Source organism: Ipomoea nil, unplaced genomic scaffold (assembly GCF_001879475.1).
Source record: "Ipomoea nil cultivar Tokyo-kokei standard unplaced genomic scaffold, Asagao_1.1 scaffold2653, whole genome shotgun sequence".
In the NCBI taxonomy this organism is placed as follows: domain Eukaryota; kingdom Viridiplantae; phylum Streptophyta; class Magnoliopsida; order Solanales; family Convolvulaceae; genus Ipomoea; species Ipomoea nil.
The window spans coordinates 4,794,851-4,815,264 of record NW_017619081.1 but is presented as its reverse complement, the minus strand read 5'-3'; the positions used below and the strand labels follow the sequence as shown (position 1 = coordinate 4,815,264).

At 34.8% G+C, this 20,414-nt stretch overlaps 2 protein-coding genes across 3 annotated transcripts; one reads left to right on the top strand and one right to left on the bottom strand.

Annotated features, from left to right (window-relative positions):
- Positions 1–758: 758 nt before the first annotated feature.
- LOC109154801 (dnaJ homolog subfamily B member 1-like) lies at positions 759–18,508 on the bottom strand. 2 transcript variants are annotated; one of them, XR_002049794.1, is made up of 3 exons: positions 17,614–18,508; positions 15,835–16,373; positions 759–771 (listed from the first exon to the last, which is right to left on the bottom strand). XR_002049794.1 is itself a non-coding variant. In XM_019302533.1 (2 exons), exons 1-2 carry the CDS (start codon positions 18,111–18,113, stop codon positions 15,926–15,928), a joined length of 948 nt encoding a protein of 315 aa, XP_019158078.1. In that variant the 5' UTR covers positions 18,114–18,507; the 3' UTR covers positions 15,601–15,925. The 2 variants fall into 2 exon arrangements, 1 of the variants encoding a protein (XP_019158078.1); XM_019302533.1 differs by lacking the exon at positions 759–771 and having other exon boundaries at positions 15,601–16,373; positions 17,614–18,507.
- On the top strand, positions 11,159–15,494 carry LOC109154800. The gene is made up of 4 exons (XM_019302532.1): positions 11,159–11,929; positions 12,163–12,356; positions 14,458–14,532; positions 14,851–15,494. The coding sequence occupies exons 1-4, from the start codon at positions 11,245–11,247 to the stop codon at positions 15,226–15,228; spliced, it is 1,332 nt and encodes a 443-aa protein (XP_019158077.1). The 5' UTR covers positions 11,159–11,244; the 3' UTR covers positions 15,229–15,494.
- Positions 18,509–20,414: the final 1,906 nt, after the last annotated feature.

The window sequence follows — 20,414 nt, the reverse complement described above, 5'->3', positions numbered from 1 at the left end:
ATTTATTTATCATCTCAGTCGATATTGACGGTTTAAATATCATTGAAACACATAGAGAGCTTGGTGATATTAGCTCATGCCGAAAGATGGAGTTTTAAAATAAAAGACTTGGAAATCCAAGTATTGTCTCGACCTGAAGATCGAGCTTCTCCTTGAAGAAGTTTTATACACCAGTTAGTCTATTTGAAAAATATCTTGAAGATGTTTTATATAGACAAGTATTATTTACTTATCACACAAACAGTTGTCCAATAATCTCTTGAAGTAGATAAATGACCATTTAGACTTGAAGGTTATAATGAGGATATTTAGGGACTGGAAGTCCATTACTTCATTGCTATTGGAGCACTATTATTGAACTAGAAGTTCCATAATCGCATCAGGCCTGATATTGAATTTGCGATGAAATTGCTAGCAAGATTTAGTGCTTCTCCCTACAATGAAAATTGGAATGTTATTTAACATATCCTCCAACACCTTCGAGGTACAAAGATTTTGACGTTTATGTGAGAAACCAATATGTGGTTTTGATGGGCAACTTGGGCATTAGCTCTTTTATTTTATCCCTATGATGCCAAGTTCAAAACTGGTTATGTTATATTTTTACCCCCAATGTCCCATATGAGGACAAATAAGATTGTGTTGCACAAGCAAGTAATAGTTTTGTTAAGGGGAACCTTACAAAACATGTTGCACCTAAATCCTTCTACACACATGAACTCTAGAAGAGTTGTAAAATTCTTATTGAGAATGTTTTCCCCACTGAACAATCTTGCAGATATGTTCACTAAGTCTCTGCCTACATCCACTTTTGAGTAATATGTTCATAAAATTGGGATGCGTGGGCTTAGAAGATTGTTATCTTCAGGGGGAGCGACAACGCCTAGCTGTGCTAGAATGGACAATCTAGAGGACTTTTGATATCCTGAATATTATGCTACGAAAGCATATGGTTGCACTTTTTTTCCCTTAGCTAAGTTTTTCCCACAGGGTTTTCTTAAGCTAAGGTTTTTAATGAGGCAACCGATGTTGGTGCACTTGAGTGGATAGTCCTGAAGACTCTTGAAATCTTGAAGATTATGCCCAGAAGGCTTATGTTTGTACTATTTTCCTTGGCTAAGTTTTTTCCCACTGGGTTTTCTTAGGCTAAGGTTTTTAATGAGGCAATCGGTGCAACACATGGATCAACATACTTCGTGTACTCTTTTCCTCGTCTAGGTTTTTTCCACTGGGTTTTTCTAGCGAGGTTTTTAACGAGGCATGAGTATAGTATGATAATGGCCAAGGGGGAGTGTTATAAATATTATTATTATTATGGCCATTATCACAAGACCTTTCATTTGCCTTATATTTATTCCATTATTTATGTTATAGAAAATGAAGGGTTATATGGATGTATATATATACATGTTCAAGGCATAATGAAAGAGAGAACTTGTGTTCTTGAGTTCTACATTCTTGTGTTATATTTTTCTCTCTACTCTTCCATTCCATATTGCAATATTCTTCATACATACAATCGATGTGTTACCGTACAACTATCACACGAGAACTAACAAGTTGATAGGCCGAATTACAACATAAGCAATTGTAGTGTAAATATTTATTAATAATTAATTTGATTTCATTGCGCGATAAACTAGCAGCTACGTGGATTTTGATAAAGCATATACTGCAAGTTGGGTTTACAAAATAAGTTTAAAATTAAATATAATTCAAATGGCATGTAGTGACTCTCTTATATGGGAGGAGGTGATCAAATCGAACTTCAGCGGAGACGTTGTTAACTCTTTGTGCTTCAATAGGTTGAAAAAATATATTTGAACAGATATTACAATGTAATAAAGTTAGTAGCATTAAAAAATATATATAATTGAGATTCCCTAACATTTATCAATTGTTATACTATGGACCAAGGTCACCTTGCAACGTGGACCCAGATCCAAATTATATAATTTGCATATTGAATGTTCACAATTTATATATATTTAATGTACACAATTTACATACTAAATGTTCACAATTAACCTTTTACAAAATTGTAAGCATTCAGTATGTTCACAATTAACCTTTTAATTAACTTTCATATTTAAATATTATATTAATTATTTACTTATATTAATTTTCATATATATTGAGCATTATTTATTTTAATTTCCATATTGTTAATGTTCTAATGGATATATAGAATATGTTGGTGTGATCGTGTGCATTAGTGAGTTATATGTTTTTATTTCTTTGTTGTGCAATGATAAAATATTTTTCATTTATGTAAAAACTTTGGTAACGAAATATTTCTTCATTTATTGTTATTATTGATTTGACTTATTACAATATATTTTCTGACATAATAATAATAATATTCACTCTTAAAATATTTTTCCCTTATAATTTCCCTCATGACATGGCATTATTTGATTGGTTACTTTACTATTTCCATAAAAAGTTGGTAAGGTCAAGCAATCCATGGCACCAATGATTATAAGGCATGGAGAATTTAGGAGGGATAAAATTATGAGGGACAAGAAGTATTTTAACAACAACAACAACAAATAAAAATGATAGTTTTAGTCCATTAATTATACTAATATTGTATACTCCATCCATGAATTATTGCTATATACAAATTTTTTTTTTCTTAAATTATGAAGAAGACTTCATTAACTTTAAAATGAAATTGTTATGATATATATATATATATATATATATATATATATATATATATATATATATATATTATAAAAGTCAATCAATATAAAATCTAATTTGTTATTTTTAATATAATCAAAATAAATATTTTCAACTTGTGATAAAAAGTAACAGTAAATACGTGTATTGTTTTACTGTTACTTTTTATCACAAGTTGAAAATATTTATTTTGATTATATTAAAAATAACAAATTAGATTTTATATTGATTGACTTTTATAATATATATATATATATATATATATATATATATATATATATATATATATATATATATATATAATTATTTACTTATTTTAATTTTATATTGAGCATTAGTTTAGTCGCGTAATACATGTATGTGCGATAAGTAGTTAATAAAATTAAAAGTAGAAATCGTGTGCATGCTTTGTTGCACACAAGGACCCGCAAGCATATTAGGCGAGGAGAAATGATGGACAACGAATACATAATTATATCTAAAAATACAGTTGTATCCCATATTTTGTTAAATTAATAAGGTTAAAAGTAGAAATCACGTGCTTCGTTGCACGCATGGACCCACAAAGCATATTAGGCGAGGAGAAATGACGGACAATAAATACAAAACTATATCTAAAAATACAATTGTATTCCACATTTTGCTAGATTAAAATGTTAAAAGTAAAAATCGTGTGTTTTGATGCATGCATAGACCCACAAGCTTATTAGGCGAGGGAAAGTGATGGACAGTGAATCACAACTATATCTAAAAATATAATTGTCTCCCACATTTTGCTAGATTTAAAAAAGTTATAAGTGGAAATGTGTGTGTTGCTGCACGCATAAACCCACAAGCCTATTAGGCGAGGAGAAGTGTTGATAACAAATTGCAACTATATCTAAAAATATAGTTGTATCTCATATTTTGTCATTTTAAAAAGGTTATAAGTATAAATCACGTGATTTGCTGCACGCATTGACCCATAAGCCTATTAGGCGAGGAGAAGTGTTTGACAACAAATCACAACTATATCTAAAAATACAATTGTTGCATACATTTTGTCATATTAAAAAACGTTATAAGTATAAATAACGTGTTTTGTTGCACACATGGATCCACAAGCATATTAGGCGAAGAGAAGTGCTGGACAACAAATACACAACTATTTTTATAGTTGTTTGCCACTTTTGCCCTCTCCTTATTTTATTTTCTTAATTACATCTTTGGCTTTCATTTATTTGTCACAATTAGTATTTATTTTAAAATTTAATCATTCTACTTTTTAATAAAGACAGTTAACATGTAATTTAATATTCAAACACCTTGAATTGGCGTAATTTCACTCATCTCCTATAATATTTTTTAATTAAATGATGAAATTACATGTCAATTATTTTGATTAAATAATGGAAAGACAATTTTTTTAAAAAAAATTATAATATGATAAAACTTTAAAATTATAGTAAAACTTTAAAATTATAACTAAATGTAACAATGATACAATAGTCGAGTATTAAATGTGAAATTTGCTTGAAAATAAATTTAAATTCATAAATATAAACTACATAAAGTTTGTTATCTTTGGTAATTAATTAATTTTTTATAAAAAAAAAAACTAAAAAAGAAGATGAATTGTATTTGTGCTAAAGTTCTTATAACACGTTTAGTTCACGTAATGAATTTTGAAGTAATAAGAATGTTATTCCATAAGGAATAGAATAAGCAAGGAATAGAATAGGAATTGTATTATATTGTTTGGTTCGCGGAAGGAATAGACTTTAGGAATTATATTACAGTGTTTGGTTAGTTTAAGGAATAGAAATTAAATATGTTTTAAAAGACATAAATACCCTTATAAAAATATGTGATGGTAGTAGTGGCGGCGGCAGCGGTGATAGCGATGGTAGCGGTGGTAATGGCGGCGGTAGTGGCGGCGGTTGCGACTGTGGCGATGACATATGAAATAAATTTAATTAGGGGGTAAAATAGGAAATAACAACTTTAGGCTATTCTTGAGTTCTCAAGAATAGCCTAATACCGGGGGGGGGGGGGGGGGGGGGGGGCAGGAATCTCTATTCTCCTTGCAAGGGGAATAGGTCATTCCCAGGAACAATGTTCCTGGGAATAGAGGTTTTTACCAAACAAAAGAATAGGCTTATTACTGGGAATGCTATTTCATTCTAGACCTATTTCGCGAACCAAGCGTGCCATTAGGGCATCCTTAAGGCCATCCCCTAATATATAGCTTATGTGTAAATGAGAGAGAGAGAGAGAGAGAGAGAGAGAGAATGGGGTCTTGTAGGAGACCCAAGTTTTTTGTCTCCTACAGTGGGCCCCACATTATAATTTAAAAAAAAAAAAAAAAAAAAAAAAACCTCAACTGGTCCGTCAAGACGCACCAGCACCGCCCACTGTGCGTGTTGAGGGTGGTCGCCAACTCTCATTAAATAATATTTCTTTTCTTCTTTTTTTTTTTTCATTTTTTTCTTCCCAATTTTCCAACATGACTCCTAAAATCTTGTGCAAAAATAAAACTACTGTATATGCCTTTAGAGCATCACCGTTAGAGGATTTAAGACCAGTTTTTGAGGAATGATGGGTAAGGTAGAGGAGAGAGGGTGAGGTGAGAGAATAAATAAAGTATTTGTAGTAAATGAGGGTTTTTGGTGGAAAATGAGGGTCCCGCGCAATAAATGAAGAATTTTGTGTTGCATTATTGCTGCGCGTGCACGGCGGGCGCCCGGCTAGCGCGTTAAGCAGTTCTTTTTTTCTTTTTTTTTTTTAAGTTTCAGATTTTGTTTTGTTTTGTTTTGTTTTTTTTTTTTCTTTTTCCCTCCTTTTACATTTTCTCTTTCATAATCACACATGCAAAAACTCCTCAAAAACCTACCACTATTGATGATGCCCTAATAGTGAGATTTTTGGGGTGATTTTTGAGGTGCCAAGTATGAGAGATAAGAGGGAAAGAGAAGAGGATACAAGGAAAAAAAAAAAGATCAACATCTGTGCACCCCACCACGCGACCATGCATTTCCCTTCCCCTTTCTCTCTCCTGCGGATCTCACAAAAAATCAACATTTGCATGAGGAGCTCACATATTCTCTCTCATCCACATCACTCACATTTCCTAAGAAAGGATCCAAAATCCACTAATGTGGATGACCTTATAAATAAGGGAGACTAGGAAGTAGTTCAACGCTTTTCCATTCGCTAATTCTACCTCTGTAATTTCGTCTTTATTATTATTATTATTATTCTTGACTTGACTTATTACAATATTTTTTTAGCATTTTAATAATAATAATAATAATAATAATAATAATAATAATAATAATAATAATAATAATAATAATAAGAAAATGATAGTTTTAGTTATTATGAATGATTTATTACTTATTTCAATATTTACATTAAGCATTAGTTTAGTCGGGCAATGCACGTGCGATAACTAGTTAATAAAATTAAAACTAGAGTACATAAAGTTTGTTATGTTTGGTAAATAATTAATTAAAAAAATAAAGAAGATGAAATGTATTTGTGATTAAGTTGTTATAAATAAGGGAGAGTAGGGAGCAGTTTAGCGTTTCTCCATTCGCGAGTTTTTCCTTTGTAATCCCCTCTCTTTAAACCCCACCGCCGCTCCCAAAACCCTCCGTTATCCATAGCGGCCACTGAGGTCTCCAACGTCAGCGACAGACCAGTCCTCATCGTCATCAACAAGCGCATTCGTGCCCTTAAGAAGAAGCTCAATCGCATCTCTAAATTGAAGACTCTCTCTCTCGAAAGGAAAAACCCTAAACAAAGAGCAGTAGGAAACCCTCAACACTAATTGCGACAAACAAATCAAAATCAATGTATAATACGATAAACCTTTAAAATTACAACTAAATGTAACAATGCTATAATAGTCGAGTATTAAATGTGAAATTTGCTTTAAAATAAATTTAAATTCATATATATAAACTACATAAAGTTTGTTATCTTTGGTAATTAATTAATTAACAAAAACTAATAAAGAAGATACATTGTGTTTGTGCTAAAGTTCTTATGGCATCCTTAGGACGTCTCGAATAAGTTTTAATTTTACACAAGATTTTAGGAGCCATGTTGAAAAATAGGGAGGAAAAAAAAAACTAAAAAAGAAAGAAATAATATGTAATGAGGGCCAACGCGTGTGCGCGCACTAGCTAATTTTTTTTAAAATTATATTGTGGGGCCCACTACAGGAGACAAAAAACTTTGGTTTCCTACAAGAACCCCATTCTCTCTCTCTCTCTCTCTCTCTCTCTCTCTCTCTCTCTCTCCATTCTCTCACTTCCACATCACCTCATTTCCCTCAAAAACTTCACCATGAACCTCTAATGGGGATGGCCCTAATAGTGAGGTTTTTGGGGTGATTTTTGAGGTGCCAAGTATGAGAGATAAGAGGGAAAGAGAAGAAGGATACAAGGAAAAAAGAAAAAAAAAATTGGGACCTGACGCCCAAAAAAAGAAAAAAAGAAAAAAAAAAAAAGGGGGCTTGACGCTCAAACGAGCACGTGCGTGATCTGTGCACCCCACCACGTGACCATGCATTTCCCTTCCCTTTTCTCTCTCCCGTGGATCTCACCAAAAATCAACATTTGCAGGACGAGCTCACATATTCTCTCTCATCCACATCACTCACATTTCCTAAGAAACGGGTCCAAAATCCACTAATGTGGATGGCCTTATAAATAAGGGAGACTAGGAAGTAGTTCAACGCTTTTCCATTCGCTAATTTTACCTCTGTAATTTTGTTTTTTTTATTATTATTATTATTCTTGACTTAACTTATTGCAATATTTTTTTTAGCATTTTGATTGATATGATTATGATTTATGATTGATGATTATGATTATGATGATTGATGATGATGATGATGATGATGATGATGATGATGATGATGATGATGATGATGATGATGATGATGATGATGATGATGATGATGATGATGATGATGATGATGATGATGATGATGATGATGATGATGATGATGATGATGATGATGATGATGATGATGATGATGATGATGATGATGATGATGATGATGATGATGATGATGATGATGATGATGATGATGATGATGATGATGATGATGATGATGATGATGATGATATGATGATGATGATGATGATGATGATGATGATGATGATGATGATGATGATGATGATGATGATGATGATGATGATTTTAGTTATTATGAAAGATTTATTACTTATTTCAATATTTACATTAAACATTAGTTTAGTTGGGCAATGCGTGTGCGATAACTAGTTAACAAAATTAAAACTAGTGTACATAAAGTTTGTTATGTTTGGTAAATAATTAATTAAAAAAAATAAAGAAGATGAAATGTATTTGTGCTTAAGTTGTTATAAATTAGGGAGAGTAGGGAGTTTAGCTAGTTTTTCTTTTGTAATCCCCTCTCTTTAAACCCCACCGCCCGCTCCCAAAACCCTCCGTTATCCATAGCGGCCACTAAGGTCTCCAACATTAGCGACAGACCAGTACTTAGCGTCATCAACAAGCGCATCTGTGCCCTTAAGAAGAAGCTCAACCGCAGCTCTAAATGGAGGACTCTCTCTCGAAAGGAAAAATCCTAAACAAAGAGCAGTAGGAAACCCTCAACACTAATTGCGATAACAAATCAAAATCAATGTATAATATGATATACCTTTAAAATTATAACTAAATGTAACAATGCTATAATAGTCGAGTATTAAATGTGAAATTTGCTTTAAAATAAATTTAAATTCATAAATATAAACTACATAAAATTTGTTATCTTTGGTAATTAATTACTCCGTAATTAACAAAAACTAATAAAGAAGATTTATTGTATTTGTGCTAAAGTTCTTATGGCATCCTTAGGACGTCTCCAATAGTTTTAATTTTGCACAGAATTTGAGGAGCCATGTTGGAAAACAGGGAGAAAAAAAAAACTAAAAAAGTGAGAAAAGAAAAAAGAAATAATATTTAATGAGGGTCAACGCGGGTGCGCTTAACGCGCACTAGCTATTTTTTTTTTAAATTATAGTGTGGGGCCCACTGCAGGAGACAAAAAACTTTGGTTTCCTGCAAGAACCTCATTCTCTATCTCTCTTTCTCTCCCTTCACTCACTTCCACATCACCTCATTTGCCTCAAAAACTTCACCATGAACCTCTAATGGGGATGACCTTAATAGTGAGGTTTTTGTGGTGATTTTTGAGGTGCCAAGAAGGAGATACAGGAGGGAAAGAGAAGAAGGAAAAAATGGGGGAAAAAAGGGGGCTTGCCGCTCCAGTTGGCGCGTGCGCGATCTGTGCGCCCCACCACGCGACCACGCATTTCCCTTCCCCTTTCTTTCTCCTGTGGGTCTCACAAAAAACCAACATTTGCAGGATGAGCTCACATATTTTTTCTCACTCATCCACATCACTCACATGTCCTAAAGAACTGGTCCAAAATCCACTAATGTTGATGGCTTTATAAATAAGGGAGAGTATGAAGCATTCAACGTTTTTCCGTTCGCTAGTTTTACCTCTATAATTTCGTCTCTTTATTATTATTCTTGACTTGACTTATTACAGTATTTTTTTTTAGCATTTTAATGATAATAATAATATATATAAAAAAAAGAAAATGATATTTTTAGTTATTATGAATAACTAGTATTTGTCCCGTGCAATGCACAGGAAATATGTTATAAAAATATACCCTATATGAGGTTTATTCATATATAAAAATTTTGTTATTTAATAATTATTATGCGTGAATTGCTATGATAAAATTATGAACATAAATATATTTACAATTAAAATAAGAATTGATATTTAAGGTGGGTGATTACAACAAATCTTAAACTATATTAAAAATATAGTACATAGTATTTAATATTACAAATTTTTAAGAACTTAGTAAACTACAATAGTAATTGAATTACAATTTTCAGAGTCACCACGGATCAAAATTTTTAGACCTTTGAGATTTCTAACTCTAGATGTAACAACATACAATTGACTTTTAAAGACCAAACAATTATTTATAAATATAAATGACTATTAATCATCATCACCATTTTCTAAATAATAATATAGAAGATCCAAAAAATTAAAGAATACAATAATAATAAGGATAGAGATAATAATTGTAACAATAACTGCTCACTAAACCATATGGCTATATTATAGTTAAGATTTAAGATTTATTACTTATTTCAATTTTTACATTAAGCATTAGTTTAGTCGGGCAATGCGCGGGCGATAACTAATTAATAAAGTTAAAACTAGAAATTAATATTTTGTTGAACGCATGGACCCTCAAGCATATTAGGTGAGGAAAAATGATGGATAACAAATGCACAACTATATCTAAAAATACATTTGTATCCCATATTTTGCCAAATTAATAAAGTTACAAGTAGAAATCGCGTGTTTTGCTGCACACATAGACCCACAAGCATATTAGACGATGATAAATGATGAAAAATGAATACACAAGCATATCTAAAAATGCAATTATATCCAACATTTTGGCACATTAAAAAAGTGACAAGTATAAATCCCATGTTTTGTTGCACGCATGGTCCCACAAGCTTATTAAGTGAAGAGAAGTGCTGGATAACGAATCCAAAGTGTATCTAAAAGTATAGTTGTATCCCATATTTTTTTTGAATGCTATTAGCTCTATTACAATGTAGTATCTGTTTATATACTTTCTCAACCTAGTGAAACACAAAGAACCAATAACGCCTCCACTGAGGCTCGAACTCACAACCTTCCAAGTGGAAGTCTAACCTAGTTGTATCCCATATTTTGCCAAATTAAAAATGCTATAAATAGAAATCACATGTTTTGCTGCACACATGGACCCACACGCCTATAAGACGAGGAGAAGTGTTGGAGAACAAATACAAAACCATATCTACATTTGTTTGCCTCTTTTGCTCTCTCATTATTATTATTATTATTTTTTAAATTACATCGGTAACTTTTATTTATTTTTCACAATTAATACTTATTTTAAATTTCAATCATTCTATCTTTTAGTAAAGAGAGTTAATATGTAATTTCTCTCCCTCTCGTGTAATCTCTTTTAATTGAATGATGAAATTACATGCCAATTATTTTGATTAAATAATGGAATGACAAAGAAATAATTAAAAAAGGACTAATTGTGATAAACAAATCAAAATTAATATCTAATGTGACAAAACTTTAAAATTATGACTAATTATAACAATGCTGTAATAATCACTACAGAATTGGTTTCCAAAAAAAAAAAAACTACAGAACTTTAAAATAATAATTAAATATAATAATGCTACAATTGAAATTTGTTCCCAAATAAATTTAAATTCATAAGTATATAGTATATAGAGTACATAAAGTTTGTTATGTTTGGTAAATAATTAATTAAAAAAAAAATAAAGAAGATGAATTGTATTTGTGGTAAAGTTTGTTATAAATAAGAGAGAGTAGGGAGTAGCTTAGAGGTTTTCCATTCGCTAGTTTTTGTTGTGTAATTCCCTCTCTTTAAACCCCACCGCCGCTCCCAAAACCCTCCGTTATCCATGGCGGCCACTGAGGTCTCCGACGTCAGCGACGGACCAGTCCTCAGCGTCATCAACAAGCGCATCCGTGCCCTCAAGAAGAAGCTCAACCGCATCTCTCAAATGGAGGACTCTCTCTCCAAAGGCAAAACCCTAAACAAAGAGCAGGAGGAAACCCTCCGCACTAAGCCCGCCGTCCTTGCTGGAATCGACGAGCTCGAGAAGATCCGTCAGCCGCTCTCCGCCGCTGTGGAAGAGGAAATCAGCCTCTCCGTTCAACGCCACCAAGTCTCCGCACTGGAGACCCCCGCCCCCAGCGAGGAATCTGGGAAAGAGCCCGAAGGGGATGTAGAGAATAAGGGCGAAAGCGATGGGGGAGTGGTGATTGAGGATCTACTGAATCTGCTCTACTTTGGAAGCATGTTCGATGTGAAGACCCTGCAGAACCACTTCACTGAAGTGATGCTTTCCAGGGAGCACGAGAGAAGTAGTTGCTTGTCCTACGACTACATGAAAGACGATGACTCCATTGATCTGCTTGGCGAGAGTGACTTGGATTTGCTTTCGCTGCTTAGCGGGTTGCTAATTTCCCGATCCGCCAACTCATCCTTGCCACACAAGAATGCCCTTCAGAAATGTATTGAACATGCCAAACTCTGGCTTCAGAACTCCACACAGCCAATTGAACCCGACTCCAATGTTACGTGTGAGTACAATCTCTTATTCTCTTTGTGTTGTGAAATTTAGATTAATCTAGAAATTTATTATTCTGCTTGTGCTTGTGCCTCCCTCTATATATCTTTGGTCATTGCTTGTCATTTGTGAGTATGATATTTGGAATCTATTTGGGATAATGCCTCTATAATGTTTGATCAATTTGAGATTTTCTTTTGCCAATTCTGACATGGATTGTCTTGCTGTATTTCCTTGTTTTGATAGATGCTGGGTTGAGACTGAAGCTCGACAAGATTATGGCTTCACAATATTTTACAGCTGCCCCAGTTGGACTGCAGGCAGCTGCCATGAATTATGGAGCGTATCAGGCTCCAGTGCATGAGTCTGTTCCTCCTGTAGATGTGCCTGTACAAGTACAAGTGCATGTGGAAGACATTGGAGTGCAGTACCAACAAAAGGTGTGTAATACTTATTCCTTTCTATGGTGCATTTTCAAACTAGCTTGCTATAATACAGATGTGGTATGATTTTTCATAGTTAAATGTTGTTCAGTTCTGATGTTGAAGCTACAATACTTCTGTTTCTGTTTTGCTTTTGCAATGTATTTTTTTGCTTGACAATATATGCTGTTGTATATTGATGGAACTACATTCACTTATATCCCTTGCTTGCTAATTTTAATGAATTAGACCCTTCCTAGATATCATTTCAGAGTTTGAATGTTTTCTGGTTATGCATTCCTTTCAACCACCTGAAAGCTTTTACACTCTTCTTAGCCCATTTTGTTCCCCATGCACTTTAGTCATTTTTCATTTTCTAGTTGTTGAAATGCTTTCTTGCTGTGTTATGTCTGTATTTCTATATAATGGCCTCATATGCTATCTTTTCTTTGGTGGATGCATTTAATTGTCTATGGAGATGCTGCTTTGAGCCTGTTTGCTATTTACATTCTGCTTAAGGAGATCCTGGCATCCAGTTAAAGATGCAAATGCACTTTGTCTGAAGTTCTAGCAAAGTCAACATGGAGTTTTTGGCTTATCAAGTCAGAAGCCAAAAAAATATTGCCTTGGCCTCCTGATTTCTATTCATGTATCACTCAAAGAAGAGCCCCATCTATACATAGTTCAAACAGTCCCCATTAAAAAAAAAAAAGCACTTCTAGGCTTCTAGCAAAAAAAAAAAAATCATAATAAAATTAAAGCAGAAGATAAAAATAGAGGTCCAAAGCAGATGCTACTCATTTTTCTAGTTGGGGTTGTAGGCATGATTTGTTGTAGTTAGGGATGCACTTGTTCTAGTTACTTATGTTTCAAGTAGATGAAGGCCACTTTTCATACTTGAGTTTAAGTAGGTATGCTGATTGCATGCTGGACAAATGTAGATGTGAAGTAAATTAATCCCCTAGACCAATATTACCATTTTTCCGACAAACATTAAGTACATTAGGAGACTTCTTAATACGAATGTGGAAATTCTGTAGGTGTTTACTAGAATGAAAATTACATAATTTGAGATGTTGAGGCAGGAGAGAGTAAAACTTAAGTATCACGAAGATGTGATGACCTTTCCTGCATGAGAGACTTCCACAGTTATGTGATGTGAAATATAACCATTGGGAAATGTGGGTTTGCAAATGTGTGGGTGTTGCAAAGGTTATGTTTTCTTCAAGTTTATGTTGAGATCAGGATCTTTGAACCTTTTGTTCCTCTTTTGTATCTTCTATGTTGTCTTTTGTTCCCACCATGTTTAGCTGTACGTATTGTTCAACTTGTGTCCTAGTGAAGTCAAGTGATTATTGTATAGGCACTTAAAGCTGATGTATAAAATGCTTTGGGGATTGATTAAATTCTTTGCTTATAAAAAAGGGTTTTAGAAATAAAAGATTAGAGGTTTGTTGACTTTGTAAAATTATACAAGGAAATAAAAGTTTGTGGTTCTCCGTTCTGCAGCATTTGGTCAGAAGGTTGTTAGATGGCTCTCTAGTTTTGTAATGGTACATTAAATTATTTTTCCTTATTGTGGGATTAGTTCCATTTGCTACTTCCTATACATCGAAATAAGCAGAGTGGAAAATAGGGTGTGTAAGGCCACCTCCTGTTTTGTGTGGTTATTTGAAGGATTAAAGATATGGCTTGTTAAAATCTAGTTAAATGTTTATGTGGAGCTTTTTGTAAAAGAAAGTGCATGAGTTCCAGAAAATTTCTGCCATTGAATGTCATAGTTTTGATGTGAGATGCAATTTGCAAATTAAATTCTAATCCTCCCCCTCTCTAGCCTGCCTGCAATCCTGCATTTCATAAAGGGAGCAAAAGGCATATTTTGTTATTTTGTTGGTGAACTGAAATCTTTGCATGTTGAAATGGTGAATCTGGATGGTATATAATGAGTGTTTATATTCTTAGATGTCTGAAGTGAATAAGTATTTTTATGTAGTAGTTACTAATCTGTTTTCGGCTTGAATTTTTATTGTAATATTAAAGTCATCTCTGTCACTTCCAAAAAAAAAAAGAAAAGTTATCTCTGTCATTTCATCTTCTGACATCAAACACCCCATTTTAGGAAGAAGAATCCATAAGTTCTCATGGTAATGAGACTCACAATTATCAATCAAGTCATGTGGATCAGCTTCACCAGGTATATATCCACTCCCTGCAGATATAAAATATGTATGTATAGTCGGGGGTAACCCTAGCCAAGATGGCAAGAGATCCACGCTTGTAACCACAAGGTCATGAGTTTGAATCCTTGCCCCCCTTGGTTTGAGCCGGTCAGCTATGGATAGCCTAGGCTGGTTTACTTCCTTGTGGTCCTTTGCCGGCTAGGATCACAAGGCGGGATTTACTCACACTCGAAAGGATTGTGGGGTTTCCCTCGTCATCCAACAAAAAAATGTATGAATAGTCACTCATATACTAGGAAGTAGACACATATTAAAACCTCATTACTTTACAGGGAGAGGTGGGGGAGGAAGATCTGTCTGCATTGCCAACTGAAACAGAAGCAGTTCAAGCAGAGGTGGAGGGAGTGCAAGGGGATCACCACAAGGATGTGAAAGAGCAACAAAACATCCCTCGAAGATCATACCATAATAATTATAGGGGTGGCCGCGGTGGGGTTGGCCGGAGGGGATATTCCAATGGTCGTGGAGGTGGAGGAAGGAGTAGGGGAGTGGGAGGGGCCTACCAGAATGGGCGCAGCCATTATTCTGACCAACCCAGTAACTACGTCCCAAGGAACTCTCACTTCCGGGGAAGAGGTGGTAGGGGCGGTCATTACAACAACCATCCTCCCGGAGCTCAAGTTGGCAACTATGATGAGGAATATTATTAACCGACGGGTGCCACCAGGGTTGGTTATAAACATATGTTGAGAGTAGTGGCTGTCTGTCCTCCATAGCAAGGCCTGCGTTCCAAACTCTCACATTTGCTGCTTCACCCCACCCCCAGAAAACTCTTTTCCTGTTACTGTTAGTAAACTGAACTGAACTGAACTCATCATCAGTCTTTCTTTCATATATGTGATGGCGAGGAAGGAAAATATTTAGTTGTAGTTTCGTAGACTTGCACTTCTAATTTAAGATCCTTTTGTTTTTTCCATTTTTCTTGTTGAGCGTAGTAATTAACTTTTTGAAAATGCTCATCAACTTCATTAGCAAGCAAGGAAACAACCAAATATCTATGCATTTATAGATGAAGAATTTTCTTAGTAATTGAAAATTCTCACTCTGAAATTGATTGACTATATAGGCATATCCATATCCAAGAAAAACATTATTACAATACAAACATATTCCACAACCAACACGAATAATTAACCGGTGGGTGTCTGGTGGCAGCTAAATAATAGTAAGTGCCTCGAGGAATTCTTCAAACTATCTTCTTCTTCCCTACTACATATAATATATATCTTGTATGCACATTTCTCTCTCCTTCCCACATATCAGATATATTTACATTCCTGCCTTGTATTTCACTTTCCCTAACTTTGTTAGCCACAGTTAACAAATATACCTTACCTTACCCTTTCACTATTGAGCATGCCTGCCCAGAACTCTCCTCAGATCACACTTCTGATCTGCACTCAACCTCGAAGGGAATTTTATGTCGAACTTGATCCTCAAATTCCCTTTCTTACCGGGCTCCTTGGATATTGGCATCCCTTCATCCGGGATTACTTTCTCCTGTCCTGGCTTCACAATCTCTGAAATCTCTACCGTCACATCTCTTCCATCCAAGCTCGTCAATTTGATTGTCTTCCCTGTGAGAGCATCCAGTAAGGAAATCTTGTGATGGATAACGAGGTCGTTCCCATCCCTCTTGAACAGTCCGTGGGGTTTCTCATCAACAACGAAAATAAGATCTCCAGGGGCAGCACCTGCTTCATAGTCCCCTTTCTCAGGGAAAGTGATCTTTGTGCCTTTCTTCCAACCAGGCTTGATGTGTATTGTCAGTACCTCTTCAACAGTCACTGGCTTACTGCAATTGCAATATCCATGCATATATTACCACACCAGTTATATAATAACAATATAAAAATAGTGAGTGAAGCATAAAATGTATAAGAAATTCAAACAAGTAATGTCAGGCTTCGCTGCATTATAGCTATCTATCTGCAGAGGAGTTGAATAATCTTTCAATGAATCTTGCAAGCTATGAAGTCTGTAGTAATTGATAAGAAAGCTACAACAGCTCTAAGCATCAACTAATCTAAGAAAAATTTAGTAATTTGGCATCCTTTTCAATTACACAAAACACTTCAATTGGTAAGAGTATCACTTGAACCAATAGTAAGTAAGGCTAAGTAGTATAAATGAAATGCAGTTTCTCTAAAACCTCATATTAGATTTACTGACTTGTAGAGATGTGGCTATGTCTTACAAAACTGGAGAAGTTTACATTACCATTCTACCAAAACAGGAAATCAGCTAACTGGTTCCGACTAAGACTAAACAGTCCTAAAGTCGTGAATCTTTGTAACACCAATATTCTAGCTCACCATTTCCCACAATAAGTATTCTAGTTGCATTTGCAAGTAAACCAGTCTAAAAAGACAACATCAGATGATTCAAAAAGTGTTAACTGCAGTCAAATTTGAAATTTCTCCAACCACCTCAAGCAGATAGTAAGAAAAAGAAAATTAAAAGTGCAAGAAAAAGAATGCTTTTTTCCAGTTAATTTGAAAGAAATCATGAAGCACATGGATGGAAACTCGTTCTGGTTGCATTAAGAGACATTTTATTTAGCGGGGTAAAGCAAAGAATCCTAGTTCCGTAACACCTTAAATCTAACCCTACTCTGCTGGGTTACCAAAAAGAATGCGAATTTCATGCCTATACTCCATGCTTAGAGAGAATCATCAGAATGACCTGAGCTCCACAGATTTTACTTGGAACTGAACTCATCAGAATTGGCTATGGAATTCTATTACAAATGTTATTCAATTTTCCAGAATTTAGCAGAGACTTCAAAAAATAGCCAACAACAAAAGGCTGACTATGCTTTCACTTTCATTTTGAACCATTTACTATTATTTCGCCTAATTTATTCATCTAAAATTTTAATTTTTTTAAATAATTAAATTGATAGTTACATGCTTACATTCAAAAACACAAGTCTCAATAATCAATTATAATTATATATACACCAAACATAAACTAGTATATATGCACATAGAAATGCACAAAAAGAAATCATATCCAGTGCTCGTTTTACGTACCCAGCATCATCGAGAACGATCCTTGAAATCTTCATCTTCCTTTTGGAGCCTTTATAAAGCTCCTCCAAGCTACACGGCAGCAAGTTCTCCACAGGCGCCGCCTTCCGCGGCGTTCCTCTGTTACCACCGTCATGAGCGGGGCTCCCTTTATAAATTCCGTCCGGCCGACCGAAAAACTCGGCGAATATATCTTCCGCATCACGCGGATCGTACTTAAATCCCCTTCCACCGCCGCCGCTCACACCCGTCGGGGACGCCGGATCGAATTGGCCGGATTTCAAAACCTCCTCGCCGTACAAATCATAGATCTGCCGCTTGTGAGAGTTGCTGAGCACATCGTACGCCTCCGATATCTGTTTGAACTTCGCCTCCGCTTCCTTCTTGTTCTGGCTGTTCTTATCCGGATGCCACTTCATCGCCAGCCGCCGGTACGCCTTCTTCAAATCTTCTTCGTTCGCATTCTTCGAAACTCTGAGTATATTGTAGTAATCCACCCCCATCTCCTCACCGTCACAATCGAGAAGCTCGCGAGTACGGGAATTCGTGCGCGTATATATACACACAACTCTCAAACGAAAATGTAGAACTCAAGGGAATCCAACGGGGAATCTCCGGCGAGACGAGACGGCCGGAATTAAAAGGATTGAGGAAACGAAAGCGCAGGGTAGAGGAAAGGCAGAGTTTGAGCTAAGATACGCGGAGAGCGTGAGTGGGAGCTGGGAGATTTTTTATTTTATTATTCCTAATATTTTAGGAGGTGTTAAGATGACGGCGCCGTGAGGCAATGATTGTGACGGCCCATTTTCCAATGATGACGTGGAGGAAAATGAGTGGGTGGGTGAGGGAGATTGGAGTGCAGACAGCGCAGAGACGGTTGGGGGATGAGAACGTGCAGACGTGCAGTGCGTGTGTGTGTGTGTGTTAGAATCTGTTTTGGCGTCGCTGTAACAATTTTTTTTCTTTTTTTAACTTCGGTTGACAACTCGGAGTGAGTTGGGTATAATTGACTCTTTTTCTTCAATTTTTTTTTTCTTTCTTAGAATTTTAACGTAACTTTATTTGGTAACATAATAAATTTATTGACCAATTTTAACTATTTGATTTAATTAAACAATCAATATAATTATTTAATTAATTAGTTTTTGTAACAATTTATTGTTTCAAAATGCTAAAACTTAAAAAGTTATTCAAATTAATTTTTTGAAAAAGTTATTTTGCATGTAAACAGTTATAAACTAATAGCTAATTTACCAAACATTTTTATCACATTTGGGGGATGTAAATCATGGTGACCTTTCTCGCATTTGGGAGGATGTAAATCACGGTACAATGACTCAATGACTCAGCAAACATGACCATATGTCAGTGCGCACTAAGCATCTGTCCACTTTGAGCATAATTCCACGTTTTCAAAATACTGTCTACTGAACTAGTGAGTTAAGCCGTTCAGACAAAATCAAATGCATTTGTTGTTTTACAAAGTGAGCTTATAGAGTTATAGATCAAAAGTGCACCCGTATATCAGAAAAATACATTTTGTAATATTGAAAAGTTCACCTAAAGTACTTGATATATATATGATAAAAGTTAACTGAATAATCACTCCTAGACCTTAACTTCATCCACTATCTTCACACTATAAAAATTTTAAAATCCTACCCTGACCCATACACAAAAATCTATCCCCATAACCCGTCTAGCTCCTCTAGTAGCTTAGTATGATAATATCACTATGGCAAAGATCACATATCCTTAGAGCTTCTCACAATGTACCAATAACATATACCCTTTAGTTTACCAGTAATTAAATATTACATTTTCTTCCGTCATCACCACTCAATTTATTAATATTTAAAATCTTTGAACGTCCAACTAAGTCCGTCTTGTATGGTTATACTCTCAACTAAAGTAGGGTATTGACTACCTACCCAGAAGAAAAAAAGTCCAAAAAATTTATTATTAATTAACATTACAACTCATATAAATATCAATTCAAATGAGGCTTAACCACAAATCAGGTTGACAGATGAGATAATGACTTGTAAACTTTGTGTAGGAAAGAAGTTGATGGTTGTGGGCCCAAATTGGATTTAAGAAATCTGTGGCTTATGACATGATTAAGCTCAGGTGGCCCAATGGAATTATTCAATGGCCCAGTAGATGATAAGGAAGCACAGCTGCACAGTGCTTTAATTTGGGTACAGCACAAGGCTAGGTTTAGGTAGGGTACAATGTTGTCCATGATTTGATGGATAATGTGGAACCTATTCCATAATGTCCCTTTTATTCTTTTTCAACAAATCTATCAATCTAAATTGACAGCTGACAATACTGTTTTCCCTAGTTTAGGATTAATTCTATCAAGTTTCTCCCTCATTTAATTGGTTTTATGTTTTACTCTCACTTCGTTTGGAACATTATTGGATTATAGCGATTAAAACGGTGTCTCCAACTATGCTATTTTCATAACAAACTTAGGTCATTCTCAATAATGAGGTTTTTTTTTTTTTGGGTTTTGAAGAGTTTTTGTAACTGTGATTATGAAAGAGAAGATGATAGAAAAGAGAAAAAAAAATGCTGATTTCAAAAGAAAAAAAAAATAGAACAGGGGTCACTAACGCCTGCAGGCGCCTGCTGGGTGCTACTGTGGCCTTCACGCGTGTAGCGCGAGATTGACTTAAATTAGCGGTGGGTCTCACTTTTTTGAAAAACTCCATATTAACAGAAGAACTTGGCTACTCTCTCTCTTCATTATCTCTCTTCCATGGTGGCAGATTTTTGTTAAAAACTGTGAACAAACC

What these genes read in the sequence shown, in the direction of transcription:
- LOC109154801 (XM_019302533.1), bottom strand. Translation starts at nt 18,113, where the DNA reads ATGGGGGTGGATTACTACAATATACTCAGAGTTTCGAAGAATGCGAAC. An exon ending in ATCGTTCTCGATGATGCTGG is followed by an intron (nt 16,374 to 17,613) that starts GTACGTAAAACG and finishes TTGCAATTGCAG; the next exon opens with TAAGCCAGTGACTGTTGAAG.
- LOC109154800 (XM_019302532.1), top strand. Translation starts at nt 11,245, where the DNA reads ATGGCGGCCACTGAGGTCTCCGACGTCAGCGACGGACCAGTCCTCAGC. An exon ending in ACCCGACTCCAATGTTACGT is followed by an intron (nt 11,930 to 12,162) that starts GTGAGTACAATC and finishes TTGTTTTGATAG; the next exon opens with ATGCTGGGTTGAGACTGAAG. An exon ending in GAGTGCAGTACCAACAAAAG is followed by an intron (nt 12,357 to 14,457) that starts GTGTGTAATACT and finishes ACCCCATTTTAG; the next exon opens with GAAGAAGAATCCATAAGTTC.